The sequence below is a fragment of the Vicia villosa genome, linkage group LG5 (genome assembly GCF_029867415.1).
Source record: "Vicia villosa cultivar HV-30 ecotype Madison, WI linkage group LG5, Vvil1.0, whole genome shotgun sequence".
In the NCBI taxonomy this organism is placed as follows: domain Eukaryota; kingdom Viridiplantae; phylum Streptophyta; class Magnoliopsida; order Fabales; family Fabaceae; genus Vicia; species Vicia villosa.
The window spans coordinates 37,100,364-37,111,430 of record NC_081184.1 but is presented as its reverse complement, the minus strand read 5'-3'; the positions used below and the strand labels follow the sequence as shown (position 1 = coordinate 37,111,430).

At 40.7% G+C, this 11,067-nt stretch overlaps 1 protein-coding gene across 1 annotated transcript; it reads left to right on the top strand.

Annotated features, from left to right (window-relative positions):
* Nucleotides 1-871: 871 nt before the first annotated feature.
* LOC131604520 (uncharacterized) lies at nt 872-7,618 on the top strand. The gene is made up of 6 exons (XM_058876953.1): nt 872-1,275; nt 1,432-1,512; nt 2,080-2,919; nt 3,049-3,775; nt 5,666-5,836; nt 7,367-7,618. The coding sequence occupies exons 1-6, from the start codon at nt 872-874 to the stop codon at nt 7,616-7,618; spliced, it is 2,475 nt and encodes an 824-aa protein (XP_058732936.1).
* Nucleotides 7,619-11,067: the final 3,449 nt, after the last annotated feature.

The following is an 11,067-nucleotide window of genomic DNA, read 5'->3' as shown; positions in this document are numbered from 1 at the left end:
CTTTTACAGCGCACCGGTGAGTATAATAGAGCATATCAAGCCATGGTATCACTTCGGGAAGTGTTCATGAGAGAAAAAGAGATACACGAGGCAGCCTTGAACGAAAGAGACTATTGGAAAAGACTCTACACAATTGTTGCTATGGCAAGTGAGCATGTGAGCATGGTTCCTAAGATGCTTGAAGACTATGAGAAATGTCGCGATGATTATGATAAGCTAGTCTTCTTGTGTAATGATTTAATCCAAGATATTCCAAAGAGTTTGGCAAAAGCAGAATCATCTCCTATCATCCTTCCCGAAGTAGTCAAAGAGTTCATGAAGCTTTGTAGAGATATGGTGGACAAGTTCCAAGAAGACATCCAAAGGCGTTCTTAACTTTATGTTATTTCCTTGTTGCTTTTATTTCAAGTACTTTTAATTTAGTTTATTTTGAGTATTTTTAATTTCAGTTTCCCTTCCTTTTGTAAACCAACAATAAAGTGGTATTTCCCTTCAATTAATAAAGTGTGTTTATTTTCGCATTCACTTATTGTTCCTACAATATTCACCAAATAAAAAAATAAAAAATAAAAAAGAAGAAAAAGAATCAAAAAAAAGAGAATGTATATTTACTATAATAATGTGGATAAGACACGAACATAGCATAAGCATAACATTCATATCATGCATGTCATATTTAATTACAAAGCATTAAAAAAAAACTATCTTTATCTCCAGTCACATCATTGGAAAAGACAATCAAGCAACCATTCCTGTGTACCAAACCCGAGCTCAGAAGAAGAAAGCGATGGAACAACTAGAGCAGAACCAAGCCGCCCTTCGCGAAGAAGTAACCCAGCTGAAAGGTACTGTGGATGAGATTAAGGGAGGAATGGCTCAAATGTTGAGTTTCATGAAGGACATTAAGGATGAGCAGGAAAGGGCTAGGGAAGCTCGAAATCGGTATGAGGAAATGCCAAACGATGGCAATCCACTGTTAGGATATATTCGAGGCTTTGACCCTCATAAGTCAAATGCTCACTCATCAAAGAGGGTTACCAAAACCCATGAAGAGGGAGAAGCCTCCCATGAAGGATTTATTCCCGCCATTCAGAAAGAGGGGGCGCCTCGCACTGTTCGCATCCCTGCTAACAATCCACCTAAGGATGAGGATTATGTGGATTTACAATATGGGGAAGTGGACGAACCAAATCAGGAGTCCCAACATAACCAAACCCAAGCTGATTATGAGGAAAGTGCTAGAAATAGTGGACAAATTAAGGCGTTGGAAGAAAGGTTGAAGGCAGTAGAAGGATATGATGTCTTTGATGTGGATACCTACGAAATGAGCTTGGTGCCGGATCTGACTATTCCTCATAAGTTCAAGATACCCAACTTTGAGAAATACAAGGGACTTACATGTCCTAGAAGTCATTTACGCATGTATGTCAGGAAGATGGCTGCTTACGCCAATGATCAAAAGCTAATGATGCATTTCTTCCAAGACAGCCTGAGTGGGGCATCTGTTGAATGGTACATGCAGTTGGAAAAGACACATATCCGAAGCTGGAACGACCTTGCTAATACATTCCTAAAGCAGTACAAGTACAATCTGGACATGGCACCCAATCGGATGCAACTGCAGAACTTATCTCAGAAAAAGGAAGAGTCATTCAAGGAATACGCCCAAAGATGGCGAGAAATGGCATCCCGAGTCCAACCTCCATTATTGGAAAAAGAGCTGGTTGACATGTTTATGAGAACTCTGCAAGGACCATACTACGACAAAATGATTGGAAGCGTATCCTCAGGATTTTCAGATCTGGTGGTTATCGGAGAAAGAATTGAGGACGGAATCAAGGATGGGAAGATACAAGGAGCTTCATCTAACTCTTATCACTCAAAGAGGCCCACCTCAACCTTCGCTAAAAAGAAGGAAGGGGAGACCAATGCAGTAGTGCACCAAGAGTTTAGACCTCCTATGACATACCCACCTCAACAGAGAAGATTCCAAGGCCCTCCGAGGAAGTTCGACCCTTTGCCTACTTCTAAAAGTGAAATACTGAAATATCTGTTAAATGAACAATTAGTGGAACTCAGGCCTATGCCACCTCCGATTCCCGGAAAAGCTACACCCAATTTCAAAGCTAATGAAAGGTGTGAATTTCACGCCAATTCTCCTGGACATACATTGGAAAAGTGTTGGGCTTTTAGGCACAAGGTTCAGGACTTAATAGAGTCAGGGGCAATCGCTTTTGACAAACCTAACGTAAAGACAAACCCTATGCCTCGCCATGATGGCACAGTCAATGCAATAGAGGTAGTCACCGAGCAAGAGTTTGTTCAACAACGGGGCTCCCCCATAGATGCCTTTAAGAGGTATCTACTTGCAAAGGGGTTCATCCTCGAACATAACGAAGCCTTTAAGACAACCCTGCAAAGACTTGTGAATCAAGGGGTAGTTCAATTTAAGGAATATCCTGAGGAAGAATATGTGGCCATGCTGGACAGGAATGAACCATTGATGATACCTAGGCAAGGGGCAAGGAAGACATTGATCATCCCTTGCGCCAAAGCGCCAGTGTTGATACCCACACAAGTGCACACTAGGATCATCCCAGTCAGAGATCCGTACCCTATGGACAAAATGAAAGCAGTCCCTTGGGAATATGAGTCTAATACTAGTACCGATGTGACAAACATCGTTGGGCCTGGGGGCATGACTCGTAGTGGTCGCATATTCAGTATTGCAAAACCAAGTGAGAACCTAGCACAAGCAAGTGATCAAGCTACTGTGGTCCCGACTGAAAAAGGCGCACCCAAAGACAAAGAAACCACTAACAAAGATGCTGAAGAGTTCTTGGCGTTGATTAAGAAAAGTGATTATAAGGTGGTGGACCAGTTGCACCAAACTCCATCCAGGATATCACTCCTCTCGCTGTTAATACATTCAGAAAAACATCGAGACACCCTGATGAAAATCTTGAGCGCTGCCCACGTAACTAAGGACATCACTGTAAATCAATTTGATGGAATGGTGGCTAATCTTACTGCTGGGGCATGCCTAAGCTTTAGTGATCATGAGCTACCCCCACAAGGGAAAGAGCATAACAAAGCCTTGCATATCTCCATACAATGCGGGAAAGCCCATCTATCTAGGGTTCTGATCGACACAGGTTCGTCATTAAATGTGATGCCAAAGGCCACCTTGGACAAGATAGACTTGGAAGGACTGGTAATAAGACCAAGCCGTCTGGTGGTCAAAGCCTTCGATGGGTCGCAAAGCCTGGTGTTTGGAGAGGTGGACCTCCCTGTGGTAATAGGCCCCCACACGTTCTGCATCAATTTCCAAGTGATAGAGATTGAACCTGCCTATACATGTTTATTGGGACGTCCTTGGATCCATGCCGCTGGGGTAGTTACCTCTACTCTGCATCAAAAGGTAAAATTTGTGGATGGAAACTCTATAGTAACCGTCAATGGGGAGGAGGACATATTTGTCAACAATCTGGACTCATACCGATACATTGAGGCTGGAGAAAAAGCATTAGAGACTTCATTCCAAGCGCTAGAGATTGCCACTGCTGTCACGCTACCAATTGAGAAAATGCGAAGGGCGGTGACATCCTGGAGAGACCTGCAAGACACAAAGATGGAAGGCTGGGGCAAAGTTCCAGAAGTGCAAGAGAAAAGAGATCGTCTGGGGTTAGGATACCAACCAACAAAGAAGGCTGCACAGGAAGAGCAACGTTTCCCTCCGATCGCACAAACTTTTGTCACAGGTGGATATGAACATGTATCCATGATATCTAGCTTGGAGGGCACGTCCAACTTCATCAGGATGATTAGACCAGGAGAACAGCTTCAAAATTGGACAAGCCTGGAGATACCGGAGATAGTTTATGTTTCAAAGTAATTTGTTTTGTCGTGTGTTTTATTTCCCTTTCAATTAATAAAAAAAAAAAATGTCGCTCATGCCTCGCCCGAAGCATAGAGTTGGTTTGTAAGGGCCCCATTTACTTTCAAAGTTGAGTTTATTAATAAAATTGCCGTTTGCATTTGGTATTGAAAACTCTATCTCATTCTTGCATTTGCTTTCTCGAAATGACAAATAACATTCTTGCATAAAACAAAATCACAATCATAATCGCATACTAAAAACATAAACTTGTGCAGATCACCTTCTAACATCACCGATAATAATACTGCTGAAACTCAATGTAAATTCGAGGCTCTCGCTAATCAGTCTGAGGAAGGGGATGAGGAAGACGATGAACTTCCAGAAGAATTGTCAAGGCTAATGGAAAGGGAATCCAAGAGCATGCTCCCTCCTCAAGAAGCAATCGAAATCGTAAACTTGGGCACCGATAAAGAACCCAAGGAAATCAAGATTGGGGCAGCACTGAACGAGGACATAAAAGCAACACTGGTCAAACTCCTCCATGACTATGTGGAAATATTCGCTTGGTCATACCGTGACATGCCTGGGCTGGATACAGACATCGTCGTGCATAGGCTACCACTTAAAGAGGGTTGTACACCGGTCAGACAAAAACGCAGAAGAGTTCGACCAGACATGGATAATAAAATCCGAGAAGAGGTACTCAAGCAGTTTGACGCAGGTTTCCTCGCCGTAGTTGAATATCCACCATGGATCGCCAACATAGTGCCAGTGCCTAAGAAGGATGGAAAGGTGCGCATGTGTGTTGATTACAGAGATCTGAATAAGGCAAGTCTAAAGGACGACTTTCCACTACCACACATAGACATACTAGTGGACAACACCGCGCAAGCTTCAGTGTTTTCATTCATGGACGGATTCTCGGGGTATAATCAGATTAAAATGGCTCCCGAGGACATGGAGAAAACCACCTTCATGACATCCTGGGGTACTTTCTGTTACAAGGTGATGCCTTTTGGATTGCGAAACGCTGGGGCAACGTATCAACGAGCTATGGTCACACTGTTCCATGATATGATACACAAGGAAGTCGAGGTATATGTAGATGACATGATCGCTAAGTCCTATACTGAAGAGGAGCACCTCACACACTTGCAAAAGTTGTTTGAACGCTTGAAGAAGTTCAAGCTAAGGTTGAACCCGAACAAGTGTACATTTGGCGTGAGGTCAGGAAAGCTACTGGGATTCATAGTAAGCCAACGAGGCATAGAGGTAGATCCTGACAAAGTAAAAGCCATACAAGAAATGCCCGTCCCGAGGACAGAAAAAGAGGTTCGTGGTTTCTTAGGGCGCTTGAACTATATCTCAAGGTTCATCTCACACTTAACTGCTACGTGTGAACCCATATTCAAGTTACTAAGAAAAGATCAACCAATCAAGTGGAATGACGATTGTCAAGTAGCTTTCGAAACCATAAAGCGTTATTTACAAGAACCACCAATACTCGTACCCCCGGTGTCGGGAAGACCATTGATCATGTACCTCACCGTTCTCGACAGGTCCATGGGATGCGTACTGGGGCAGCAAGACGAAACAGGGAGGAAAGAACACGCTATTTACTATCTTAGCAAGAAATTCACCGATTGCGAATCCCGATATTCACCGTTGGAAAAGACATGTTGTGCCCTAGCATGGGCCTCCAAACGTCTAAGGCAATATATGCTGAACCATTCCACATGGTTAATATCGAGGATGGATCCATTGAAATACGTGTTCGAAAAACAGGCTCTCACAGGAAGAATCGCTAGATGTCAAATGCTACTGTCAGAATATGATATTCAATACGTCACTCAAAAAGCAATAAAAGGGAGTGTACTGGCAGAACATCTAGCTCATCAGCCCATTGAAGAGAATCAGTCTATGAAATTTGACTTCCCTGATGAGGACATTATGCTGGTAAGAGACTACGAAATACCTGGGCCCGATGAAGGACCCGAACCAGGATTGGTGTGGACCCTTACATTCGATGGGGCCTCAAATGCATTAGGACATGGCATAGGGGCAGTCTTGACATCTCCTGACAATCGTCACATACCCTTCACTGCAAGATTATGTTTCGACTGTACCAACAATATTGCAGAATATGAAGCATGCATATTGGGTCTAGAAGCTGCGATCGATCTAAGGATTAAATTACTCGAGGTATATGGGGATTCAGCGTTGGTAATCCATCAAGTCAATAAAGAATGGGATACGCGAGATGCAAAACTAATCCCATACCGAGACCTCATACTGGAACTAATGGCTGAGTTTGAGACCATCACTTTTAATCATATCCCGAGGGAGGAAAATCAAATGGCTGACGCATTGGCAACACTCTCCTCTATGTTTAAAGTAACATGGCCAAATCACGAACCTCGGATAACGGTTAGACACTTTGATGAACCAGCCTATTGCCTTACGATCGAGAAACAAGCTGATGACAAGCCCTGGTACTATGATATTAGGGAATACCTGGAGAAACAAGAATACCCAGAAAATGCCTCCACAATTGATAAAAAGACGCTAAGAAGGTTGGCATCTAAGTTCTTCCTAAACGGCAATGTCCTATACAAGCGAAACTACGATTCGGTGTTACTAAGGTGTGTGGACGAGAAGGAGGCCAAAGAGATCATCAAGGAGGTCCATGAAGGAACCTTTGGGACTCACGCAAATGGACATTCAATGGCGAGAAAGATATTAAGAGCAGGCTACTACTGGTTAACCATGGAAGCTGATTGCTTCCAACATGCAAGAACATGTCATAAATGCCAAATATATGCGGACAAGGTACATGTGCCACCAAATCCACTGAACGTACTAAGCTCGCCATGGCCATTCGCAATGTGGGGGATTGACATGATAGGAATGATCGAACCCAAAGCCTCTAACGGACACCGATTCATATTGGTTGCTATCGACTATTTCACCAAGTGGGTCGAAGCTGCTTCCTACACTAATGTAACAAGACAAGTGGTCACTCGATTCATCAAGCATAACCTCATTTGCCGATATGGGATCCTAAGCCGAATCATTACTGACAATGGGTCAAACCTGAACAATAACATGATGAAGGAGTTGTGCGAAGAATTCAAAATTGAACACCACAATTCTTCACCATACAGGCCTAAGATGAATGGCGCTGTTGAGGCTGCAAACAAAAATATCAAGAAAATAATACAGAAAATGGTGAAGACGTACAAAGATTGGCATGAAATGCTTCCCTTCGCCCTGCACGGTTACAGAACTTCAGTACGCACATCCACAGGGGAAACCCCTTTCTCCCTGGTCTATGGTATGGAAGCAATCCTCCCTATCGAAGTGGAGATCCCATCATTAAGAGTCCTAGCCGACACAAAGTTAGAAGAATCGGAATGGGTAAAAACCCGTTTTGATCAGCTTAATCTCATTGAAGAAAAGCGACTGACGGCTTTGTGCCATGGGCAGCTCTATCAGAGGAGAATGAAAAAGGCATTCGACAAAAAGGTCCGCCCTCGAACTTATAAAGAAGGAGACCTCGTTCTCAAGAAAATCTTACTGCCCCGACTGGATGCCCGAGGAAAATGGACACCCAACTACGAAGGTCCATATGTCATAAAAACGGTGTTCTTAGGAGGAGCACTCGTCCTCACTACCATGGATGGGGACGAGCTACCACATCCAATCAATTCAGACGCAGTCAAGAAATACTACGCCTAGCAAGGGCAAGATTCCAAGCTACGAGCCCAAGACAATTCGTAAAAGATAGGAAATCGAGCAATCATCAACTTCCAAAGTCAAAGGATTACTGGGGCCCTCGATAGCAAAAAGAGCAATAGCAGTATTAGTATCATTTCTATTTGTCATTTTTCTTTCTTTCATACCTTTTGTACATTCGCCAATTCAAGGCAACAATCAATAAAAGTTTTTTTCCTTTCATACTTATCGTTTCATCATTTCAATACTGTCATACCCTAATTTTTGACCCCCCTGAGATGTCACATCCTAGGCGTCAAATTCAAAAATGTTTCTTGATCGGTTTGGAAGCCGTGATCAAGATTTCATTCGTTCACTCATTCTTTGCAAAATAATTTCATGTCCATGGAGGTTTTTCAAATAAAGTGCGCCATTTCCAATTTATGGATTCAAGAGGATCGTTTGGAATTTATTTCGTGACTTTTGGCCTATGGATTCATCATAATGGAGAAAATTCGTTCATATGGATTATTTGAAAGTTGGTACAAGTTCAAGATCATTCATGGGAATTTCATCACATTTTGCAAGAAAAATATCTTTTTAGCACATTTGTTGAAAAGATTATTTCAAGTGATTATTCAAGATCATTTATTCAAGGCCATCGAATGTTGGATTCGAATTCAAAACATCTTTCAAGTTCATGATACAAGAATATATTTCAAGATTAAAAGCTTCATGATACTTGAAGGATTTCCCGTCATTTTCTACATCAAAGGGAATTGGATTTCTGAATTCAAAAAATCATTCAAGAATGTTCAAACATCATGTTTGAATAACAATTTCATTCAAAGAATTCTAAAGGAAATTCAAACATTACAAGTGAAGTTCTTTTACATGAACCAAATTCTAAATTCCAAATGAATTACAAAGTGGACTATATTCAAAATTCAAGATACAACATTCAAAGTCCCATTTATTTCCAAGAATACAAGTTCATACAAATTCTATTGGAATTACAAGAACAAATGAAAAAAATAAAGTTTCAAGACTTTCTTGAATTCATTCTTGAAATCTTCCAAGTATCCATTCTTGATGTCCAAGTCTCCTTCTTCATGTTTTCTACAAAAGTCCTCATGTGACATGAAATAAAAAAGAAACATAAAAGGGGTGAAATTAGCAAAAATTCAAATGTCAAAAAGTCAAAGAAAGTCAAAGAAAGTAAAAGAATTCAAAAAGTCAAAAAGTCAAAGAAAGTCAAAGAAAGATATCTTATGTCATAACTACTACACATTGAAGTTACTAACTTTATGACATAAGAGAAAGCACATGTCGTAGAACTTGCAAGAAGTTATAAAAGAATCTTTCCATCCCATGTGCATATTTCCATGTGCACAATTTGTGATACTTGGCCACCAAGAAAATTCAACAACTAAGAAAGCTTGGTAATGATTAGCCTAAAGGGAATATTCCTTTCTTGCCATGATCACAAACTTGGCTACAAAGTTACATAATACCTAACATATCCTAATTTTTGCCTATAAATATAAGGGCTCTCCATAGTATTTGTTACACCAAAGCAACTTAAATTCTTGCTTTCTCTCTTCTCTCTATTGCTCATATATTGTTCAATAGACCTCTTGGCAAGAAGAAATTCTCAAGCCAAGAGATTCTCTATTGGAGGTGAGCATTCTAGTTACAAAGTAAGGAAGAAGGAAAAGGTAGTTCTTCATACCTTTCTTGAAGATCTTCATCTTCAAGCTTCCAACAACTTGAAGTTCCATCTTCAAGGCACTCCCATAAGTCCAAAGAGGTGTTGTGGCATCACCTTCATCAAAAGCCTACAACAATTTCAAAGAAAGAGAGGTTGTTAGTAACAACAATTCAAAGTTGTTCTACAACAATCAACAACAATTCGAGGGTGTTCTTCAACAACACCACCCGAAATTTCCAGAAGAAAGAAAGGAGGGTCGAAGCCATACCTCCGACTTTCAGTTGCAGCCCCACGTCAACTTCAACCTGCAGCACCAAACAACGGTTCAAAAATTGAGCAACAACAAGAGTTACGACAACAAGAACCCACGGTTCAGCATCACAACAATTCTGAAGCAGTAGCAGCAACATCAACAACAATTTCACAAGCATCAATTCAAAATTCAGCAACCAATACAAGTCTACAGATTTCCAGAAACAGAATTGAAGCGTACCTCAACAAAATCCGGCGAAAACCTCCTCGCCGCAGGTAACTCGGTTTCACTCTTTATCACTGATAATTGCTGCTGCTAGTCTCTATTAATATATGTTAATTGTTGCTGTTAGTTTCTGTTAAGAAAAAAAAACATTAGTTGTCACTGCTATGTCGTAACCAAAAATAAAAATAAGATAACAAAACTGAAAATAGTATAAGTTAGTATTGTCATACTGTTAAGTCAGAGTAGAAACGAAATTTGAGGAATAAGATACCTGGGTTCATATTTGAGCTTCTTCAAGCTCCTTTTGGCCGCTGACAGTTGTTGTTGTTGTTCCGAGAACGTGAATCCGTGAGAGAGATGACTAGTGTCGTTGTCTTGTTGTTCATCGCCGAGAGAAACCGAGAGAGCACCGCGAGACCAATTTCTCGCTGAGCAAGCTTGAGAGGAACCGCGAGCAGAGAGAGACCATAAATTGAGAGAGATTTTGCTGGTGTTGTTTTTTCGTTTCGGCAAGAGAAGAAATCGTGACTGAAAGAGAGAACGAGAACGAGAGGAGAGAATTCGTTCTCCTGAATTGTTTTTTTCAGAAAAAATGCGTGAGAAAGGAAGGAGAAAGAGGCGTGTGCCTCTGGGTGTTGTTTTAGGGTTTTCCATAAAACCCAACTCATGTGATAAGAATAAAACCGGATCCGGGTTCCATCTGAATCGACCCGGTCCGGTCCAACATCCTTATTTTATTTCAGTTTGGGCCTGCACCTCCTATCTAAACTCCACACCTCTGCCCAATTAATTTTATTTTACTTAGTTTCTTTTAAATATGTTTCATAAAAGAGTTTAAGTATTTTTATTTTAATATAGGATTTTAGTTTTCTTTTCTAATCCTTATTAAAATACCAAAAATATTTTAGATGCATATTAATTATGTTTCTAATTAATTTCTTCTTTCATAAAAAATCACAAAAATATCTTTTCTTAGATTAATTTTGTTTAAGTTTGATATTTTCATATTATTTTGTGTAGTTAATCATTTAAATTTCTATTTGATTACTGTTGCACAATATTGGAATTTTCTCACTTCATCCAAGAGTTAGAGATTATTTCTCTGTTGTCTTTTGGATTTGTCTGTTTTGTTTGGTCTTCCATTTGCTGTAGAAGTCCTTAAACAATTACTGGATGATTGTGGAATGCTGTAAGCTGTAAGCTTATCCGACGTTCTTTTCTGCTGGTGTGGATGCTCAATAACTGTTGAGATCCCAATTTATTCCAAGCATATCACTTAAGGAT